This window comes from Limanda limanda, chromosome 12, assembly GCF_963576545.1.
Source record: "Limanda limanda chromosome 12, fLimLim1.1, whole genome shotgun sequence".
Taxonomy (NCBI): domain Eukaryota; kingdom Metazoa; phylum Chordata; class Actinopteri; order Pleuronectiformes; family Pleuronectidae; genus Limanda; species Limanda limanda.
Genome location: NC_083647.1, coordinates 19,230,637 through 19,253,902, shown reverse-complemented (window position 1 = coordinate 19,253,902; position 23,266 = coordinate 19,230,637). Strand labels below are relative to the sequence as shown.

At 41.6% G+C, this 23,266-nt stretch overlaps 1 protein-coding gene across 3 annotated transcripts in view; it reads left to right on the top strand.

The window, feature by feature from the left end:
- Nucleotides 1-1,399: 1,399 nt before the first annotated feature.
- Nucleotides 1,400-23,266, top strand: part of aqr (aquarius intron-binding spliceosomal factor) — a 45,491-nt gene continuing 23,624 nt past the window's right edge. For all 3 annotated transcript variants that reach the window (XM_061082703.1, XM_061082702.1, XM_061082701.1), the window contains exons 1-25: nucleotides 1,400-1,483; nucleotides 1,903-1,995; nucleotides 2,684-2,740; nucleotides 2,927-2,967; nucleotides 3,072-3,107; nucleotides 3,225-3,345; nucleotides 3,466-3,606; nucleotides 4,328-4,396; nucleotides 4,563-4,663; nucleotides 4,766-4,842; nucleotides 5,824-5,888; nucleotides 8,118-8,234; nucleotides 8,353-8,466; nucleotides 8,660-8,763; nucleotides 11,551-11,653; nucleotides 13,637-13,757; nucleotides 14,210-14,351; nucleotides 14,949-15,127; nucleotides 16,011-16,178; nucleotides 17,841-18,010; nucleotides 19,120-19,361; nucleotides 19,494-19,643; nucleotides 20,089-20,158; nucleotides 21,429-21,539; nucleotides 22,147-22,256. In XM_061082703.1, the coding sequence (XP_060938686.1) occupies nucleotides 1,921-1,995; nucleotides 2,684-2,740; nucleotides 2,927-2,967; nucleotides 3,072-3,107; nucleotides 3,225-3,345; nucleotides 3,466-3,606; nucleotides 4,328-4,396; nucleotides 4,563-4,663; nucleotides 4,766-4,842; nucleotides 5,824-5,888; nucleotides 8,118-8,234; nucleotides 8,353-8,466; nucleotides 8,660-8,763; nucleotides 11,551-11,653; nucleotides 13,637-13,757; nucleotides 14,210-14,351; nucleotides 14,949-15,127; nucleotides 16,011-16,178; nucleotides 17,841-18,010; nucleotides 19,120-19,361; nucleotides 19,494-19,643; nucleotides 20,089-20,158; nucleotides 21,429-21,539; nucleotides 22,147-22,256 (2,684 nt within the window). In that variant the 5' untranslated portion in view covers nucleotides 1,400-1,483; nucleotides 1,903-1,920. The remainder of the gene's footprint in view (nucleotides 1,484-1,902; nucleotides 1,996-2,683; nucleotides 2,741-2,926; nucleotides 2,968-3,071; nucleotides 3,108-3,224; nucleotides 3,346-3,465; nucleotides 3,607-4,327; nucleotides 4,397-4,562; nucleotides 4,664-4,765; nucleotides 4,843-5,823; nucleotides 5,889-8,117; nucleotides 8,235-8,352; nucleotides 8,467-8,659; nucleotides 8,764-11,550; nucleotides 11,654-13,636; nucleotides 13,758-14,209; nucleotides 14,352-14,948; nucleotides 15,128-16,010; nucleotides 16,179-17,840; nucleotides 18,011-19,119; nucleotides 19,362-19,493; nucleotides 19,644-20,088; nucleotides 20,159-21,428; nucleotides 21,540-22,146; nucleotides 22,257-23,266) is intronic.

Here is a 23,266-nt window from a genome sequence, read left to right as displayed (position 1 = left end):
TATCACAGAAAACATTTAACAGCGTCCACTCAAATCGCCATTGGGTCATGGTGGAGGCCATTAGGTGATATACTGATGTTGTACATGGAAGCACTTCAAAAAGTAACGTCTAATAAATTGCTTCATCTAATAAAACGCTTCAACTAGATTCATACATAGCTTCTGGAGGATTCACCCTATTTCTTGTCTTGTGATTGTGATTGAAATAGTAGGTCTAGTGAAGAATATAACTGTAACTGTTTGGTTTTTCCAGAGTTTCAGTTCCACAGCTGTTTTTGAAGAAGTGTATTCTATTTATTAGTACATCCCTGTAGTATGTCGGTAGTTTTCATACTTTCATGATTTTGTTTCTTGGGCTTGTGCGTGTAATATATATCTTAGAATAATATAAAATTAAACATGAGCTACAGTCCTAAACATGCTCACTGTATAATGTATTTTTTCACCTGTTTTTTGAAATGTTTAATGTTTTCTTATTTATTTTGTTTTCAGATTCTGCACTTTTAAAACCTTTGGAAAGGCAAGTGTTAAAGCACAATACATTCACACAATATAAAAAGTATTTACTTTTGATCTTACTTTTATTAATACTATACCAGTCATTATGCTTGTAAATAGTTTCTATTTCACTGACACAACATCCTTTACTGCGTCAAAACCTTTTGTAATGCAAATGATTTATTGCCTTGTTTAATTTCAAAGGGAAGACACCTGAAAAGAAGCCTCCAAGAGATAGTATCAGCTAATGATTCATTTTCTGAACCCGGTGGAAATATAAAGGACCACAGTGTGAACAGTCCAGCTGGGTTTTGGAAAAATGTCTGCCATGTATTGGAGGTTTCTAACACACTGGTTAATCGTGTGAAGCTCCGTAAGGCAGTGCTTGATCACCAGAAGGTAAAACTTTTTTAATTTATTGATAGAAATTTTGATTAACACATTTTTGTAATGAAGTACCTAATACATGTTATTAACAATAACTGTAATGTCTAATATATGTAATTTGTCCCTACAATTATTATGTTTTACATTCTATAGCGCACTTCAGGCGATATCCAAGTGTCGAATGACAAGGTTGAGGAGAGACCCACTGCAGAGGAATCATCCTCTTTGGTACGTATTGTGTAATTTCATCGAAAGTTAAAAAAAGACAGCGGTTATTATGGTGGTGCTTTTTAAAAAATAGGTTTATCCAGTTTATATTTTTATTTGATTACATAATTTGTATTCTGCCTGTTGCTGTAACAAGGGGATTTCCCCGGCGTGGGATCAATAAAGTTTTATCTTATCTTAATTAAATGTTGTATTTTTGATAAGCGTAATATGCAGCGGGGGCGGAACTGTAGACATGCTGTTAGTTGTTGGGGACGCTTTTCCGGGACGTACCTATCGAGGAAGTTGGTCGCACACAGCGCGTTTTGCTTGTGTACGTGCGTAACGAAGCTTTGAGCGTCGCTCCACACATGTTGTAAAACACACAAAGGTTAGTTACACTCACTTTCTATTTACACACACATTGAGAGTGTTGATACCGATGTTATGATAAAAAAAACTATAGATGTAGTCACCTGTATCTTAGTAAAGCTAGCTAGTTAGCTTAGCTCGTTGTCTGATATTGTTAAACCGCTAACATCTATCTGTGTTATTGTACAATGTTGTTTTTAAAATTGCGTTTTACGAATAGAAAACTGCTATTAGCGACTGTCACAACATTTAAAACTGCGCATATTAAACAGTTCTTAACCTGCTAAACTTTTAAATCTAGCTAGCTAACTTCCTCAGCACCATACGTGACGTATAGCTCAGTTACCCCACGTTTTTTTTAACTTGGCCACTTTCCTAACTTGATCGTTTCCATCCTGAGCATCTTTCAAACTGTAGTTCTACTATTTTCGTTTGTAGCTGCTTGAGAAGACAACCATGCAGAAGGAAACCCCCGCGAAAAAGGCTGCAGCTCCTTCTGTGTCACAGATAAACGCAGAATATGTCACTCAGGTAATTTGAATGAAAGCTGTGGTCGATCCCTGTGTTGAAGTGAGTTTTAAGTGTTAATTTACGCAATGAGTTGAGCTATATCACCTGTGAATGATCCAATGGGCTTTTCAGTGACCCTGATCTGTACTTGTTTACCATACATGTTCTGTTATGATCAAAAGTGCTTTGTGCATGTGTGAGGTGCAAAGATGGGGACGACTGGGAGATGTTTACGTTTTGCAGAAGACTTGAGGAGTTGTTCTATGGATCAAATAATATCTGTGAAGGCTCTCGGTCATCCAGATATCTTCAGGAGTTGTAGCAAGTCCAGTTTTCTACTTACATAACTCCTGAAGGTGGATCAAATAAAGTCCAGTCTGGATCAGAATCTCATTATAGTCTGAGAAAGTTCCTTGCTCCATATTTTTCTGTATTTGTTAATCAACCAGAAAATGGACACATTCAAGCAAGAAAGCCTCGACTGCTCGTTTTTATTTCACATATACATGGCCACGTAATACACTGTCGGGTAATTTCATTGGTGGTTTGACCCCTGGCTCCTCCAGTCTGCTTGCTGAGATACAACATACTGAACCATCTGATAGAAGAATCCCAGCCTATAGTTGCTCTGTATGAACGTGTGTGTGTTAAATGGGGAGAATGAACCACTTGACTACTGGTGACATTTTTTTCTTATTTCTCGTTTCAGCTGGCTAATAAATATTGGGCTCCTCAGGCAAAGAATAAACTACCATTCGACCCTAAGGTGAGATATATCCATTGTTGTTTCTCGGAGGTATAAACAGGTGGAATGTTTGAAGTACGTGAAAATGATCTAGTATAGTTTTATATTATATGTTCGAGTAAATCCATACATTTTTTAGCATAAGGTGGGGATCCTCTGTGTTTGTCTGCACTCACAGAATTTTTACATCCTTTGCTGTTTGTTTAGGTGATGGAAGATGTGTATGAAAAAGAGATACTCAAGTCCAAGTAAGTAAAAATACCATCTTTTACTTGAACTGCATTTTAAAATTCAAAACACACATTGTTCCACTTATTCAATTCGGTTTTCGTGTATTCCTTTCTGTTTTTAGATTTGCCATCAGAAAAATTATGCTGCTTGAGTTTAGGTGAGATACTGCACTTCCTCTGATTGCCTTTATTTATTAAGAAACCATCAACATTTAAATAGATATAACAGCGACTGTTGGATGGATATTGGTTAATCATTTTCTTAAATTTTTCAGCCAGTACCTTGAGAACTACCTGTGGGTGAACTACACTCCTGAGGTTTCCAGTAACGCCTACCTCATGTCCATTTGTTGCATCGTCAACGAAAAGTTCAGAGAAAATGTCCCAGCTTGGGAGGTAAATATAAAATCCATTACTTATCTAAGTTTAATAATCATCAGATGGTAATCCCAAGTTTTGAGGAGACAATATTTATACTCACACTTCTCTCTTTTCTGTTGTATGGTGTATCATCAGGTGTTTAAGAAAGAGCCCAGCCACTTTCCTTTCTTATTCAAATGCATGATGAAAGCAGTGTTGGCGGGCGAGGAGACTGGCCTCACGCTCAAAGAACAAACCGTGCTGCTGGTCTTTCTGGACCACTGCTTCAACAGTCTGGTGAGGACCAGGACACTAACATCCAATGTCTGTACTCACAGGAGAAACGAGTCCCACTGGGAATTATTTCTGCAAAAAGGATAAATGAGCATGTTTTTGTTTAAAGCAGTACAGATTTTACTGAGTCTTTTCTTTATATTTTGATTACAGTGTTGAGTGGTTAAAGCCGAACGTTTTCTCTAATAAAACCTGGTCATGTAGATTTATTTAGAAAATTCTGTGTCGCCTACCACAGCACCTTAAAAGAATAGAATAACCACTGTAATATGAACAACTTAATTTGCCATTTTTTTGTATCATATACATCTTAACAATGTTATTAATTACTCTAACTTGTTGTGGAAGATGTGACTTGAAGGCTTTAGGATGAGTATTTAGCTAATCAGAGTTTTACCTATTAATGTTGGCAATGGCAAAATGCCTTGTTGTGGAAATGAAGACAGTGGTTCGTAATGTCCACTAGGTGGCAGTCCCACACCAGGCAGTCCTAGCTGGGTGAACTCCCATCTGTATCTTCTGCAGCCGCATTAAACCACTGGGAAGCACTGCAGATGTCTCACTTTAAAATCTGCTGTGATAGCCCGCTGCACTTTGATTGTATCATATAAAGCCCTCTAAATATTTTAGTTGCAGACTTTTATTATGAGAAGAAGTGTAATAAAAATCACATGCAGTATATTTTGATAACCCCCCTCTTTCTCTCCCTCTCTCTCTCTCCCAGGAGGTGGATTTGATCAGGGAACAGGTGCAGCAGCTCATCTCTCTGCCGATGTGGATGTGCCTTATACCAGTAAGATGTCAACCTATTACCCTAATTAAGTTCCCCTGGTGGTTATCGGCACACACAAAGTACTGACTTTGCTCGATAATGCCGTCGGAAAGAAGTGCGTCATCGCTATGACACCAGCACTTAAGATGTAATAGATTCTACTGATTTGTTTCTGTCATGTTTTCAGTCCCGACTCCAACACGAGCTGAAGAAAGTTCCAAAGCTGCAGAAGTTCTGGAATCTAATAAAGAAGAAATCCGATAAGATGGAGGCCGATGCAGCTGAGCAGTAATTTTATTTTCTTTGTTTGCTTGGTCAGATTTACCCAGACAAGGAAATCATATTGCAGAACTCTCCTCTGATTTCAGTTTTTCTGTGTGTCTCCCCCAGGGCGGAAAAGGAAAGGACCTTCCTCTCGGCTCTCATTAAGAAGTTTCTCGGCATTCTCATGTCAATACCGCCATCAGGTAAACAGAAGATATTACATTTATTTCCCTTGGGATCTCATTGTGTTATTGCATCCAATGACTTAACATGGAATTCCCTCAGCAACAGCAGGGGACATTAGATCTTGGCTGTATTTTCTGAAAATAATCTCATCCATGGTTTTGATTTCCGCCTCCAAATTCTTGTTAAAGTTAATGCTGGGGTTATTTTCCGGTGACTATGGTCTCCTGTTAGCTCTCTGTGCCTGATCAATATACTGAGGCTTTTCTCAAGCTTTCACAGGGTCAGAGACAATGTCATTCAAACCTTAGTGTCAGTCTGAAACACAATATTACCCCTTCATCACTATTCTAGTTCCACCACTGCCTCCTTTCTTTTCGAATCGTGTGAATGCAGATGGAGCATGTGGTCCAGCTGCCATTGAGCCACCAGCACTGACTACTGTTGTAATGCAGGCTGACACAGAGGCCCCCCCACCTGAATGCTAAAAACAGAATATGTGCATTTGTGTGTTTAGGTAGAATTCAAACCTGACACACTAGATTATAATCTAAAGGCCAGCAGGAGTCGCATCACTCTTATACTTGCTGCATGCCTCAACGTTAAGTGCATACACACTCTCACACACACACACGCACACGCACACGCACACGCACACGCACACGCACACGCACACACTCACACACACGCACACCAACATGCTTAATGAGGGCTGAGGTCCCAGCATGCTGCTGTGCTGGCAATGCAGTATCTCATAGTGCGGCTCACACACCCAGCATGGCACCTTGGTGTTGTCCACATGCATTTGTTGCTCTCATGTCCTTGGTGATAACCCCACAACCTCCTTTCCATTGCTCCATCAGATCTTTTTTTTTTTTGGTATTGCATGTGCATACCGTTGCGTCTGCTTCTCTTGTCAGGTTGCATTTGTCATTGACAACATGTATTCTCTGATCTAAAGTGAAGTGCTAACCTCCATGATCTTCCTCCCTTTTCCACAGAGGCCGTATGCATGGACAAAGTACATTATTGTGAGCGATTCATTGAGCTTATGATCGATCTGGAGGTAAGACACAGCCCTCATGCACCATAACCTTATTCAGCAAATATGACATTGTGCTATTTGAACTGTCTCATGCTCAAAATGATTACAGTACAATACGATACCCTCCCAAGCTAATTTTCACTCTGTATTGACACCAGAAGAGTGTAGGTCTGCAGTATATTTGCTTAATCGTGACATCCTGACGAATGGAAGTGGTGTAGACATCCGTTTCTGCAGAGCTCATTTGCCTTTTGTCCTTCATGGTTCTAGCTAAGTCAGGTCAACAGACAGTTGGTCAGTGTCCAGTCTCAGCTCCACCCAATGCGTCACTGTCACTGCTGTCTGTGAAACCATGCAGGATGTGAAACAGTATTCTTTGATCGGCGTGTGAGAGGTTTTTTTCAGCCTGACAGCAAAGCTCACATTCGGTTTTAAGGTTTAGAGTAATGAGCAGTGTCTGCTTGACGCAATAGTTAGAAAAGACATGAATCCCTGTGTTTAAAGGAACAATAGGTCATATCATTCCTTCATTGTATGGTGTTATCACCTTTTAAATTGACAACATGTCTTAACCTTGATTTCTCATCGACTGTTATTTGCTGGTGTGAAGTCAAAGAATGTTTGGCAGGTGAAATATATCACCAATTGTACTCAAGCTGCATCTATATAGCAATACCTGCAGGTACTTTTTGCTTTGCTCAGTATTTTTGTAGTTTTTGTATGTAAATGTGTCTATTCATTTAGTTAAAAAGATTTATGCAACAATCTTTTGGAGAATTCGGATTGTACCATTTTACAGTTATGCTGTATTTAGTTTTTCTGCCTTTTCTTATACTTGTGCTGGGGCTGTTCTGCATCATATTGAGGAGCTCTGCTCGAATGTGCATCGTTCTCTTGTCCATCCAGATCAGCTGATTTAGATTTAGGTAACAAGATAAATGCTTCTCATTCCACATTCAAGTGAACTGAAAACATACCAGTTCCTGTCAAGGGTTTTCACGTCCCTTACATGAGGTGCAATGTAAGCCCTGTGATTTTAAGGTTGATGGAATAGCCCACAGAGATTATTAATGTTAACATTAGTTCAAGAAATGATTTATCAAAACAACAGACTTTGAGTTTGTGTTTTAGGAAGGGTGGTTTGCTACATGATAGTTGCTCCTGCAGCCCTTTGCAGATCCGCTGTTTCAAACAAGCGAGCTCAACAGATCTGACCTGACTGCTGACAGGCCGGCCTTGCTGTTCCTGGCAGCGGCTAGTGGCCGGCGAGCTGACTGTCTCCAGAGACGGCTCCTGTCCCCCAGCACTATCCTTTTACAAAGCCTCAGATGCCTGAAATCCATACTTCCCCTCTCTGATGACGACCTGGAAATTAATGCAGGGAAAAAGACCCCCCCCCCCCGTTTTCATGGCTGCTTCATGCAGGCTGTCAGGACTGTGTTGAGATCAAAGATGGCTGCTGGATGTAACGGTATCTGTTCTCTCAGTCTTTAGGTATCACTTACTGCAGCTGGTTCCCGTTTGAAGAGATTTTTTTGAATGAATAGAATAATAGATCCTTCCTTTTGTTGGTGTTGTTCATTTTCTGTATTTTGTTTCATATTCCGTTTCACAATGCTGCGTCTGTTCTCTGGGCTGTTCTGCACGTTCAGCCTTCACAGTGTAATACATCTCACACATTCTCTGTTCTGTTTGCACCGGTCGTCCTCGCACTCAGTTCATTAAAATGCTCAGTGTTTCTTTGGTATATTCCGACCAAAGCGCCTCAGTTATCTCACTTTGACAGGTCTCCTCTTGTTTCTGCCTCCCTGTCATGTTCCTGCTCCACAACAAGCGAGCTGTAGTAGCTGAATCCGTTTCCCTACCCCCCCTCCTGTCAGCTTCGTAGCTCACTATGGGTTTGCCTTATCCTTTGTTTCTCGGTCATATGTTTCAAAAACAACCTCAAGACAAAAAAAGACCAAGGATCAATAAGATGAATGGATAACCGCGGTCCATATTCTGGGAACTGTGGTTGTTGTTAGATGAATTGATTCCTCTGACCCCCAGATAGAGGTGTCAGTTTATAATGATGCCACATTCCTTTTTGCTGTGGTGGACAGACATCAGATCTTCTTTATTTCAAATCATTTTTTTGTCTTCCTGAAGCTATTATTTACAAAAGCAGGGATTTTCCAGTTACATACGAACTTAAAGTCAGTTCTGTTGAGCCTGTGGTCCAATGCTTTAACATGTTTTCTGTGTGCTCAGGCCCTGCTGCCCACCAGGCGTTGGTTTAACACAGTGTTGGACGACTCCCACTTGGTGGTCAGCTGCCACCTGTCCAGCCTCACCAAGAGAGAGAAGGACGGACATCTCTTCTGCCAGGTGCAACACACACAGATGTATCCATGCATGTGTGAAAATGATTGTTCATGCTTATTGAGATAAAAATCACTTGTTTTCATTCGTAGAAGTAACTCATGCTAATGTTTGATCTTGGTAGTTGTTGGACATGCTGAAGTTCTACACAGGCTTCGAGATCAGTGACCAGACAGGAAACGCTCTGACTCAGAAAGAGATGACTACACTTCACTATGACAAAATCACCTCTCTACAGGTACAGATGTGTAAAAGGGCAAAGACAGACATGCAATTAGCCATAGTTTCAAAAATTTCCAGTTGTATATCATCATAGAAAGCACAATAATCTTTTCTTTTATAATTTTAAAGTTGCCTATCCTGGTCTTGAAGTGTTATGTATGTAATGTTTATATTTAATATATATTCGCTCTTTGTGTTCTGTCTTCCAGAGGGCAGCTTTTGCTCATTTCCCGGAGTTGCAGGACTTTGCTCTGTCGAATGTTGCAGCTGTGGACACTCGCGATTCCTTGACCAAACACTTTGGGCATCTCAGGTAAAGCAAAACTTCCAAAGTGAATTGTTAAATGAACTTGCAGTTTTGTCGGTGCACAGATGGAGGGAGGTGGTGGGAGGTTATGCATGATTGGACTGAGGAAGATTACAGTGAACTGTTACTAATATAACTGCTTTAGTGTTGTTTCAGTCGACAGAACATTTCCCTGATGTGCACATGTACTTAGAGGTGACTCATAGTTGTTTTGCTTTATATCTGCCTCTTGTACTTGTATGGTTTTTACAGAAAATACCATAATTTCATGTCCTTAGCTAAAAGAGTTTAATATAAACAAACCCTGCAGCAAACCAGTACAGAAAGAGATACCCCTTATCTGGTCCATGACTGGAACAGAACAGTTCTTTGGACCACTAATACTTGTAAGGCTTAGATATGCACACTTAAACCCATCTTGGTCCGATTTTGCATTACAGCATCAGCACCAGCGTTGCCGCCTGACTTCCCTGCTAAATGGCAGCTAGTGAGCCCTTGAACAGGCAGCTGGTACCAGCCAGAGAGAGAGGCACGCCTCATTAATTTAATCGATTTGCAGTGGCTTGAGAATAAACTCTTTGAACAGCTGTGTTTGTCAGATCATATTAGCTGGCCAAAGAGCCAAAAAGCACCCTCGCTTTAATGCACTAGCCCGTGTGTTTTTTCTAACTCCTACACGTGCGAGAAGGAAAAAAGACATTGATTTATTGGTAATTTGTAATTACGTGAGGGTTTCTAACCCTTCTTGGCATTTGATATCATAATAAATGTTTTTTATTACTGACACAAGCTGGTAAAAGGTCTATAAGCCTTCATGTATTGGCTCTAAAACAAACACTTTAATTTAGCTACTGATTAGTTGATTGTTTACACGGTAAGTGATGACTCTATTTGCTCTGAGGTGCAATGTTGGAACAACACAAATTTTCTCTTTGCAGTTGACGTTTCCATATCTCATATCGTCTCTATTTAACTTCTGCAATGGATTATAAATGTTTAAACCCTAAGTTTCTCTGCGTCAGGCAGGTGGTTATGAGCCGATCTGAGCTGAATCAGGGAAAGACTTAGCCGAACCATTTCATGCATTTCTGGAAGCGCCGCTCTTTTTCCCCAGAATTAGGGTTTTCAATGTAGCAGGAAGTGTATTGTTCCCTTCTCCACAACTGTCACCGAAGAAGCTCCTGGGTAACTCCAAATATGCCAATCAGATTTAACAAGGCACTTTTCATCCAAACAACTCATGCTAATGCCAGTTTATTCCAGATGCGCTACCCGTGGGCTTAGCTCGCAGTCACCCGCGCTCTGAATTTATCCGCTAAGTCCCACAAACACAAAAACGCAGCATTACTGCATAGCTTGCCCACGCATTTGCTAGCCCATTCTCCAACATATACACAGACACACACAAACATACACAGATGCTTCTTCTGGTTACATAAAACACGTCGAGTGTCATTTCAGGTCAAAGATGAATGAGCACCTGATTAAAGCATCGCTTTGTGAAATGCTAGAAATGGATAATGGAGTCATCCCTTCTGGAAATGTTGGAATAATTGGTGTAATTGTTCTGTGAATTGGTTGTTGAGCAGGGTCCTGTCACTGAAAAGGGTATTTTTAGTCCGTCACCTTCACTTTTCATTGAATCCTGTTGTCAGGGTTTCACCTGACAAAGGAAAGGAAACAGAATAAAGGTGGAAGCAGTTTAATTTTCAGCAGATTACTTTGCCAGAAAAGCCCTTTATCGTATTTTTCTGTTGAATGTAAAATGAGGCTTGTAGTTGACTTAAAAGCGCCCTTAACTTACCCGGTAATCTCAGTTGTGCAAAAAACACACCGGCACCTCGCCTAAAATGACATCTCAAAACTTAACAAGGGTCTAGACATCCCTCAGCATGTTGAGTGAACTTACTGTGGACCACTTACTGTTGTGTCCACATCCTTACCTTACCCTGCCCGTGGCTCAGCTGCCAGTCATGACCTGGTCCAGTCATCTCTATTACTCAGAGTGAGCTGTTGTGCTGCTGCTATTTTGTTGCTAAGGGAAGGAATGTCCACATGACCGATGCCAGGTCATCCACTGGGCCACCAAACTGCAACACTGGCAGAATTGCCAGCCCATTGGCCGAGCATGGCCTCGCAACTCGCAGAATGCATGCAGATCCACGGATATGGTCGGTCAGTGCCACGTGTGGCTGTCCGGGCCTGTCACAATGTGTCCAGGGCCTGTCCTTCGCTTGGTACCAGACCCTGCCTGTGTCACAGCGTGTCAGCCTGATTAACACAGGTCTGCATGCAGAGAGCCACGCCTCGGCCTTTCGAGACGGAGATGGGCTTTGATTTTCATAATCCTGTCGCATCAGTGCGGCTCTGCCCCTTAACACACACGCTGACAGGGCAGGAGTGCAGAGTCAGAGCAAACAGGAGGATTGCTTTGTGCCACACAGCTAACAAGCACAAAGAATTTGATAAGGCTGTGCATTTTCATTTATGTAGAGTTGTTGCTGTCATCACAGTTTAAATAAATCTCTCTCAGATGCCAAAGTGTCGCCCAAAGTATGTTAATATATTTATAACAATATTAGTGTTTTTATTATCATTGTTTAATGTTAGTAGACATCAGATTGTCACGTATCATGTTGTTATCTTGACCTTCACAATTTCAGTCATTACCAATTCATTCTCACTGGACACCCATTGCTTAATTTTCTTCCCTGAGAAGAGGGTGTTAGCTGAATTTTTAATATGCAAATGTTATTTACCGAGCCGACTTGTTTATCTCATCTTTCTCCGCAGCCCCAACACGCTCCACCAGGTGGCCTCGTACCTATGTCTGCTGCCAGAGCTGCCTGAAGGGCAAAGCACCACCTATGAGAAGGAGGTTCTTCTGGAGCTGCTGGTTAGTGGCCTTTATTATATTGTCTATGCATATTTGAGAACTCTCAAGAAAGATGTGACTTTTTGTGGTCTGTTGCACTTGGAACAGTAAAATCTATATCTTGGTATGTGTCTTTTAAACAAGGCCAATTATACGTGAGGCGTCACAGCAAAATATATTGTTGTATTCATACAGTTTATCTTGATGGGGGGGAAAATGGGGCATAAGTCACTGGTCTAGTCCCGGTCTTGTTGTTTTCGTGTAAATAAATATAATGTATAATAAAAGTAATATATGCATCCCAGGCAACCTTTAATGCCTCAGACCTTTTAAACTGCCCATACAGAGATTGTTTAGTTAAGCAAGGGAATGAAGCATGACCTCATTTACAGTGCTTGTCAACCAGCCATATAAAAGATGTAGCGTCGGTACTGGTGCACCCTTTCAAACACTGTGGGTGAACAGTTAATCTTCACAACAATAACTGGCCAGTCCAACGCTACAGCATAATAGCTTTTGTGTTTCTCGTTTTAAAGTCATTAATTAAAGTGTTGACCTTGGAATACATATGGTATCCCCCTTTTGGATGGCTGTCCCACTTGAATTTGCCTTCTAATCCAATTACTGCTTTATGTGGCTATTTGTGTGACGTAGGGTAAATTGAAGACAGTGCTGATGAGATAAAGAGCTTGTTTTTTTTAGTATGTTTTGCAAGGTGGTCTCTGGTTCCCCATCCCTTGCTCTTCCAATTTTTTTTTTTAAACCCCCCCTCCAGGAATCATCTGGATCCTTGTTCCATTTCTCTCCCCGTATACACACTTATACATGTGGTGTAGACCTCTTCATCAAAGTGGCTGTTTTTAAGGCCGCCCTGCAGTAATTCATAATTACCCACTCAGACCCTCCCCCACGTCCTCTCGGAGAACAGATGGAGAAGAGCAGTTTCTTAATCATCTGATTAGATTGTCGTTGAAGAAGATTTCAGGGGACACATATTTGTGTGCTTACGGTTGCCCCCAACAACCAACATCTCTGACCAGGTGGGGTTAAGGGAAAGGGGCCATTAGACCGGAACTGTGCCACACAAAAGCAAAACAATGATGCACACTGCAGAGAATGTGGTCATAAATATAATGAGGGAGGGATTAACAGTTCTCTCTCTCTCTCTCTGAGAAGTATACCTGCTTTTACACCATGGCCAGGGTTTGGCTCATTTCGGCTTTTTTTTAAATTTCCTCTGGTGTAACAGATGAGCTGGTTTGTATTCAGCAGCAGATTTCACCCCCTTGACGAAGTGAATAATTCATTTAATGTGTCTTTTTCCAGAAGAGTAAAGGCACAATGGAATATATAGTTGTGTGCACAACCACAAAATCTCAGAGGAGCTGAGGTCCAAGACTAATGTAATAAAATAGAAAGATACTTGCGCACCAGAGTAAAAGCTTTTCCTCTTATCAGCAATGTTCTACCAAACAATTTCAATTAGATGTCTATAAAAGAAAATACTAAAATAATGTGTATGGTAACAAAATTACCAGTGACTTCATTACTTTTATATAAATTGTTTATATAAATGTGAATCACAGATCTAATCACAACACCTGAAGAGATCCTGTTGCTTTTGACTTATTACTTGTTCATATCCCCTTACACAGCTGCCAGTTGTTCTAAATATAAACACACATAAACCTGATATGGAGGAATACACGTTAATATCTTGCCTTTAAAGGGGCAACATAGATCCACTGACGTTTAGCAGGGGAACTCCACTGAGGGGAATACAAGTGACAAAAGCTTCAGTTAAACCAGCGCAACATGTTGTGTGAGATTAATCTAATGTTTTGAGTGACCAGATTTAGTGAAAATGTTTTTTTTAATTCTAGTCAGGGATAAAAGACCTGAAACAGCGAGACAAATGAGGAACACGTGTTCATTAACCCAATTTCTTTGTCTGTGGCTTTGTCCCGTCTCTCTCTCTCTCTCTCTCTTGCCTTACACACACAGGTATCACGTCACGAGCGCAGAATCTCTCAAATTGAGCAACTCAACCAGATGCCCCTATATCCAACAGAGAAGATAATCTGGGATGAGAACATCGTCCCAACAGAGTACTACTCGGGCGAAGGTGGGAATTGTGACTGTGTTTGCACGTCTGTGTCTGTGAATGGCTAATATGCACTTACAATTATTTCAGTGTCTAGTCAGTCCCTTATTGTCACAAGCGCACACCCACACCTTGTTGTGTCTAATCCTTGGGGCACTCGACAGAGTGAAGTGGCAACCCTCTCTCAGGGAATCCTCTTTAGTTGGCAAGGACACCCTCAGAAACTCACACACTATTAGTGATTCAAGCTGCGTCCGTCATTTACTGCAATATGTAAATGTACCACTGTCTGCTAAAAAAAACATAGTTGTTATAACAAAGGTAGCTACATAAAACTGGACATTCAACCTCTTTGTAATTGATATAAAAAGACAGCTTTTGATTGACTAACTTGAAGTTTTTTGTTATTACTCATGCATGTTTTGTTTTTCTTATCTGTGTGTCTGTGCCTTTTTATCTGTCCTTCTTCTCAGGCTGCCTGGCACTGCCGAAACTGAATCTCCAGTTCCTGACGCTCCATGACTACTTGTTGAGGAACTTCAACCTCTTTCGTCTGGAGTCCACCTATGAGATCAGACAGGACATAGAGGATGTGGTGTGGCGCATGAAACCATGGTGAGATGTCCTCAATTCTCCAAAGCCACAGGAAACTTGTGGTTTTAAATGTTTTCATTTGTTGAAGTCACTAAACCGTACCGCTCTCAAAAACATCAAAGTTTTGAAGAAGACAGGGGCTAATAAGCTCTTCCTTAGCTCAGGCTTGAAGAATCTAGATTTGTTCAGTGAAATCCCTGGGTGACACACTCAAAGACTCTGTGATAAAAGGCTCATACAGGTTCTGAGTTTGAAATAATATTGTTGTACACCAACTAATAAGTATGACTTGTTTTTTCCCCCTAAGTAGAACACATTTCTACCATTAGCTCGGCTACAGCACACTTCTTATCCTCCGTCTTCTTCTCAAACTGTGGCATGATAATATTTTATTAAAAGACGGTGACATTTGGAGCGACACATTTGGAAACCCACTGCTTAACATAATAAGTGCTCCCATTATGTCAAGTGATGTGGCAACTTGCCTGTTTGTTGCTGCTGCAAAAAGTAAATAAATAAAGCAAGCAGTCTCGCTGTCCTGAATCCACCTTGTTTCCAGTCTCGACAGCAGCCCACAGTACTTGTCTGACTTCCTGTTGTGTCTGATCCCCTACACAGGCAATCAGAGTACGGTGGAGCGGTGTTCGGGGGCTGGGCCAGGATGGCTCAGACAATCACCGCGTTCTCCATAGTGGAGGTCGCCAAGCCCAACATCGGGGAGAGCTGGCCTGCTCGCGTTCGAGCCGATGTCACCGTTAACCTCAACGTGCAGGATCATATCAAGCATGAGTGGGAAGGTAATAAAATGCGTCTTTATCATGAGAAGAAACATTTTTCGTATTTATCCCTTTATATTAGCTTTGTCTGCTATGTTATTACACATATATACACACATACATTATTACCCGTTACTTATTGCACGGCCACACCTGTACTTTTCTTATTTCCTTCTAGAAAGTGGTTTATAACCTCTATATAGTTTCCCTTTACCCCTCTGTTCCATCGCACTGGACCTTGACCAATGACCCCTGCCTACCTGATGCTTCTGTGAAGACGTGCCATTTCTTAGTAGCCTCCGCCATTAAGCCTCTTTGTTTTATTCCCTGATCTTTCATCCGTGTGTGTTTGATAGGGGCGCTGTAGATAATGTTAACAGGCACACGTCAACAGTGAAAGAACATTGATTCACTGGGGACATAGAAGGCACAATGAAGCCTTCAGAGGGGCTGTCCACTATCGCTCTCCAGGGAAAGATAGAGGACTTGGTTCACATGCCAATTTTCTCAGGGGGGAAATGCTATAGTATTAAATTGGTGTAAAAATAGAAAGCTTAATGTATCCCAAATTGATATCTCCACTTTCTTTATACCCATTTTTATGGTTTGGCTTTCCTCTTTGTAATTCAGTGGATGTATAAGGTGGAACTTGCTTCTGTCCAGTAGCCCTCTCCCCATCGTATAATTAGAGCCTCATGTTTTAAAGATCAGGCGAATGCTGACGGAGCCGTTTCAAACTTCTCCACTCCACGACTCTTTTTTTCACCAACACTCCACTATCACCTCTTTCTGTTTCTGTGTCCTTTGTATTCTCCTTAAAAAATTTTCTCTGCCTCTAAATCCCTGTTCTTTCAGTCGTTCTCTCTATCTAAGCGCTCTCTTCCCCAACCCTCTCTCCCCGTAGGCCTTCGGAAGCACGACGTTTGCTTTCTGATCACGGTGCGGCCCAACCTGCCCTATGGCACACGCTTCGACCGGCGCCAGCCCTTTGTGGAGCAGACTGGCCTGGCGTATGTGAGAGGCTGCGAGGTGCAGGGCATGCTGGACGACAAGGGACGTGTCATTGAGGAAGGTATGCTCATATGGTGCCTCTTCCCAACACACACACACACACACAAGTGACACATGACATCCATCCTCCCGTCAGACCTCCTACACACAATCATGCGGCGACTTGTCCCCTCGACAGGTTCAGGCTACTGTTGTCATGGTAACGACCACAGTGAGACCTGACCTGGTCACATTAACATTCCATTAGCCCGAGGTCGACGACAACACCTGAGAGCTTTGGGCCTTGCCCCCTGCTTTATTTATTGGATTTAAGGAGAGATGTGCTTCTGTAAGACGACAATGAATTAATTAATTTGCTTGTCCTGCAGAATTCAGTAATGTGATATATAGCATATATTCACCTCTATCTCTGAGTTACTGCCAGCAACAATGCATTCCAACATTAGAAACCTGAGTGGTGCACAGCCTTATTTCCCCATAAGAAGCCTTAAAATCTGATGTAATCAAATATACTGTTTCTGTGTAGCCACACAGAAGGAATCCCCTCAGACCAAATCCGAAATATCTGGTTATTCTTAGAAAGTGGAATATATTCATATGGTAACATGATCTCAATTTGCCGTGTTGTGCTCTTCCCACAGCTCAAAGCTGCGCCTCTGAGTGGTTGGTTCTGAGTGGTTAGCCTGCAGCCGAGCTATTCTAAGTGTTTGCCTTTCCCCTGTCGTAACATGTGTCCATGCACTGAATCAGCCTTTCCCCCTATCCCCTCTCATCTGTTTGGATTAAATATGCAGAGGGCAGGGATTTCTAAAAAGACATCCTGCCAGCCGGTGTCGGCTTGGGTAAACTTTCAGATCCCCAGCAGGGATAAGTGGTACTCCAGCTGACTAGGTGGTGGGGGAGTAGGCACATAAATCACAGGGTGTTTTGTGAAGATGTGGGGGGGTGCCACCCCAAGAGGTGCATTTTGAGACACTTGTAATTGAGTTAAACCATTGTACCATTGTATATGTACTTGCTATACATTCACCTATTAATAACAGAGAGTTGGATACTATGGCACATAGTTGTTTTGATTGCTCACACGCAGACACATACACTGGCACAGACATCAGAGGCCAAAGGATTGAGTTTCACTCTCCAGCTCTGTGCCCTGCAGCACCATACAAGAATCTATTTAGACATCTATGAAAGCTACACATGCTGCACTGCACAGACTCCCGATGGGAGTGAGTCTTAAGCCTGTAGCCTGTCAGTCAAGCGCCGGCTCCTGTTCCTGAGGAGTCCCAGTTTTTATAGCATCAAATAACAAACCAAAACCAAACTTACAGGAAAAAATGAGCATTCTAACAAACATCAGTGTGATGAGAACTACTTAAAATTACAGAAACCATCTTTGAGAAAAATTTGTATAGTATTGTTTGACTTTTTAATTTGGTCCATGTCTTATCCACCAACATGGATGAGGTAGGATAAATTACCTATACTGCAGCGACCCACCAGGCAGGGATCAGAATGCTTTGGCCCAATTTTGGGGAGCTGTCATTTCAATCATCTTTATATATCTATGGTCTAAAGCCATTTCTTTTTTCAATCTAATTATCTGTATGAGTATTTATTTGGATAGGACACTTAGATTGTAAAAGGTGTTTTAAAAAATGTCCTACAAATTTCGACTTATTACTCCTATATGAATCACTTATCTTACCACTTATTGTTCCAGGACCTGAACCAAAGCCAAAGCTGCGAGGAGACGCCAGAACATTCCGTGTTTGGCTGGACGCCAACCAGTATCAACAGGACGTGACCAGCAGTATCCAGAGTGCCACCGAAGACCCGTACGAGACTTTCAACATCATCATGAGACGCAAACCCAAGGAGAATAATTTCAAGGTTTGAACCCCGTTCTAAAGCGCACATGTCACACACACCCCCCCCGCACCCCACAGTGTGTTTGAGTGCTTTATCTTCAGTCCTTGAGCTCTGGTCCCACCAACACCACCTCTTGAGTGATGTATGGCACATATTATACTCTCTCTGGAATTGTAGCTGTAAGGTTGGGGTCAGGGCAGCTCCGAGATTACCACCCACTCAAAGCCCCTCCCCTCTGCTGGTGATCCCAGTGGGAGAGACTTCTCACTGGATGGTCATACATACTAACCTCCATCCCACCCTTAAAGGTCTAGTGTGTATGGTTTAGGTGAAGGCAGAAATTGAATATAAATAAGTATTACTGTGCACTGCCCAATAGAGCCCTATTGTGGTAGCAAGGCAACATTGTATTTTGTACCAGTATATTGTTGTAATGCTTTGTGTATCTTATATTATCATTACGACATAGTGGAGTCTCAGCAGCGCCCTGCTTCTAAAGCTAGTTCATTTAAGGTAAATCTACATTGATATTTTCATCAAAGTTTTCAGCAGGTCATATCAGTGATAATGTGTGAAAGTTCTATTAACAATTACACCTCGTCTTGTGGTGTTTTTTGCTTTGTTTTGCTCCAGTTCCTTTAGAATGAACATGCACAACTGCGCAAAACTCTTTTCTTTTCTATCCTTGTATTATATGTATTATATGTATTATATAAAGAGCTTCTCATTACAGCTTTGTCAAATGAGCTTTGTCTTATTTCGTCAGAAGTTTTTGAAGCGCTCCTTTTTTTCCTTCTTCTTGAACTTGAAAAACACAGGAACTAATGGGTATTCAAGAAACATTCTTCTCCATCTTTGATGTGTGACACAGATAAAAGTAAACATGTTTCCTGACACTGTGTTTGATGCATACGGTATTAGACAGTTTGCGGCTCATTAAAATATAATTGACAGTCAGTCAAATTACCTGCTATCCCATCAGCCCACCACAAAGCTATTCTTATCCCACTAAACCTCCTCTTGTGGGATGGTTGTCTGGTGTCTGAGTGTCTGCCTCATTCAGTTTGATTTTTCTCCTTCAGCCTCTTGTTTTTATGGTTTTATATCTGACTCATCTCTTTCTGTTTCAGGCCGTGCTAGAGACCATCCGAAACCTGATGAACACAGAGTGCGTCGTCCCAGACTGGCTTCACGACATCATTCTCGGCTACGGGGACCAAGGCAGTGCCCACTATTCCAAAATGCCTAATCAGATCTCTGGGCTGGACTTCAATGACACGTTTCTGTCCTTGGACCATTTGCGTTTGTGTTTCCCCAGTAACACCATAAAGGTCACAGAAGAGAATACTGACCTGCAAGTCCCCCCTTTCAGGTGAAAGTCAAACATCCAATTATAAATACAGTGGACAAGTTACAATTGATGCCACAATAGTAGATACTGTATTGTGTGGTAATATGTTGCTTTATGGCCATGATCCTATTTTCCCTCCTTTTGCTTTTTCAGAATCAAGTTTCCCATCTCGAAGAATGCAGACAAAGGCAAGAAGAGAAAGGCAGATGAAGAAGTGGAAGACAAAGAGGAAGACATGACCTTGCTCGTTGAGCCCTATGTGCCGCCCAACCGGGGTCCATATCCCTACAACCAGCCCAAACGGTGAGAGGTCAAGGCAAAGTCACTGGTCCTCCCAATTAACAACTGGTCCTGACTGTATCGATTTTGCTTGTCCATGTTTCTCTCCATAGTTTTTCTTCCAGTGTTTAATGTATCAGTGCTTTTTTGGTTGTGGTTTTTGCCAACATTAGTTGTTGCTTTATTATTCCTGTACTCATTAGAGCACCACAACATAATTGCCCTTCTTTCAAATTTAACATTCATCTTCTGGTGTTTTAGGATTTCCGGCTTATGCTTTGATATTTAAATCTTGATGGCATCAGCATTTCCACAGGGACGCCCCGTCTAAATATACTTTCAAAAAAGTTTAGAACAAAACTTGCAGCATTAAGCGCCTATTAAAAATATTAAAACAGTTGAGCTAAAATGTGATTATGTTGTCAAGAGCAAAAACTTTCGCTCATTGATGTCATTTTTCTTTTTACAGGAATACAATTCAGTTCACTCCAACTCAGATCGAAGCCATTCGAGCTGGGATGCAGCCTGGACTCACCATGGTAAGGACGTGGTATTTGCTCACACAAGTTCTAACGTCGGATTGCAAATTTCCAAAGAAAACAACAACGACAAAGAGAGAAAAAAAGATGAACAGACTCAAAAAGTTATAATAATTTTGAATATTTGGCTTCAACAGAAAAAGTGAAGCCAAAAAAGACATAAGTCCGGTCGTATAAAGTCATCATATATAAACTTGAGTGCCAGTAGTGCAGGTTCCTACTGCTCCAGCGTGTCGAGGAAAGCTTTGCAGACATTAATCCTAGTGATGAATAGCAAGGGAATTCCCTCAGCAGTAAATTTGACGACTCAATCTCCATCATTCATGTAGAGTGTTGACACATCTCCATGAAATCCTCACGGTAATTTTCGCCTTTCCAGTGAAATGTTCCACCCTGACATAAAATGCTATAGAATCTCAGCTATGGATAAGTCCAGTTCATACACACATCCAGAGTAATGTCATTCCAGCCAGATATTGTATCTCCAGAGTTGTGTAGCCGATTTTTGACACAAGTGCTTCTCCACTGTGGTGACTAAAAGCTGGCACCGAGCTCTGAGTTATTTATTGTTGCAGCAATCTGAGGTAAATAATGCGACGAGGCTATCATCGAAGTCGTAAAACAACTCAACGTGCAAAGCCTCCTCTGCTGCTCTCCTCGCTCCCTCCAGCCTCCCCTCTTGGCATGTGTCACAGTCATTAGCCGCCATAACAAACACACACTACCTCCCAGTCTGCAGAGCTTGGCTTTCATGTTGGGAAAGCAAGGAGCTGATTATGTACTGATTTATGCAGGGGCATCTAATTGTACTTACTATTTTTAGCACATGTTACTCACCTGAGAGACCCACACTCAGACCAACCTGTTTCATGAATATTTATTCATTAAATTAGATGTGTTATTCCCCCAGTAAATACATACAAGGCTTATTATAATGGTAACAGTGATGAAGAAACTAGAAATTAGATCGTAAGATGTATTTTTTTTCTTCCTATGGCTTTTCTCCTTTTTTCTGGAGCTCACTTGTTTCTCCCCCATCTGTGCAGTCAACAGGACTGTCTTGTCATGCCAGGCAACACCACTCTGCACTGGGTTCGTCTGAGCGTGGCTAACGATGGGGCACTACCCTAGCCTGTTCTGACATGCCCATGGCCGAGCTGTCACAACCACTAGATTGTCTACAGGGGGGGAGCGCCTTTGCAGCGTAACCTAACTTCTGATTATGCTTCTCTTCTCCTCCTCTTGCTTTCCATCCACTCTGCTTCTCCAGGTTGTAGGACCGCCAGGTACCGGAAAGACGGATGTTGCCGTTCAGATCATCTCGAACCTCTACCACAACTTCCCTGAGCAGAGGACCCTCATAGTCACACATTCTAATCAGGTTAACCCAACACACACACACACACGCACACACACACACACACAAAGCGCACACACACACACACACACACACACTAAAACCAAGCTCTGATCTCTTGAAAGTTTCCCTAACACTTAGTGTGAAGCTGTCGAGGGAATTTACAGTTTGTGCTCAGAACTGCCCATCAATCAGGCCGTAGTAAGATTCAAACCTTGGGGGAAACATTTTTAATCTGAACTCCCTCCTGCCTTGGTCTTACCACCCCCCCCCCCCCTCGGTATTTAATCATAAAGTAATCTGCTATTGTTTGACTTCAGTGGAAACTTGTACACATGAAGTATAGCTGGAAATAACGATAAAGAAAACTTTATTCTCGGGCAATAGTTCTCAACATTTATAGTTCTTGTACTGAAATATACACATTTTTTGGTGGGAAGGAAATTAAATTTTGTTTATAAAGCAGGTTTCATACACAGAGGTAGATTCAAGGTGCTTGTAAACAACACTAGTAACAAGGGTTATGGTTGACAATTTGGCATTGTCGACAGATAATAATAAACACACATTGAAGAGAGGGTTTTCCTTGTTTGATCATGTTTACTTGTTTCCATGGTTCGCCCGACTCCAGGCTCTGAACCAGCTGTTTGAAAAGATCATGGCTCTAGACATCGATGAGCGTCACCTCCTGCGTCTGGGCCACGGAGAGGAGGAGCTGGAGACGGAGAAAGACTTCAGCAGGTGAGACCGCATGGGGCAGTTGGCGACAGTACACACACACACAAACACACACCCAGGCACATGCAGCCAAACAAGACAACCTGTATTATCACATGAACGTGTGAAAGTGCATTCAATAAATTGTTGTATGCACAATGCAAATCTCACAGTTGATCACAGCCGACAATATACATACACACACAAACACACCCACACACGTGTATTAACGCAGCCCAGCTGCCCACATACATAATTAGTGTGAGACAACACAGTGACAGGGCGACTCGATACTTCTATATGCCAGACCAGGAACCTGGTTTATCTTCATTAGGCATCATTGGCCTCTCAGGCCTTTCTACGAGTAAGGGATCTTTCCCCCCTGTCCTGCTCTCAAAACAAAATAGAGATGTAGATTTACCACAGGCATGTATAGGAAACCTGAAGAACCCAAGACTGTATCCAGATTACTACAAGTCACAGGTAGTGAGTCATTCTGAACATTTTGGAAACCTTTTCAGTAAACAGTCTACCCCAGTTCTGAAATATAAGTCTGGATCATTCAAAATCTGTATTTGTAGCTTTTGCTATCAACAAATTCTTGCAAGTTCTTATAATCCATAATATATATTGTAATTAACAAATCGTTTAAATGTTAAACAAAATGTTTAAGAAGAAGAGAAAGTAGAAAGTACTAATTTCCCAACCTCAGTGAAACATAGAACCTAAAGGTAATAATTACTTTACAAAATGGTCAAATAATAAAATGACTAAATACACAAATGAACAATTCCATAGAATATATTCCTTTCATTTCAGATTTTTAAGACTTTCAGTTGTTTATTTAATTCAGTTCTGGGAGGAACCTTAAATCTGCGATCAGAGACATTACCTGGCTGTAATTTAACTTAATCAACATGTGGATTTAATACCAGTTGTTTTAGGACATTCTTTGTCCGTAATGGGCACATGAAAAAGACAATTCTGCCATTTCTCATACTGCACTGGTGGCAGGGCCCAGAACAAATAGCCTC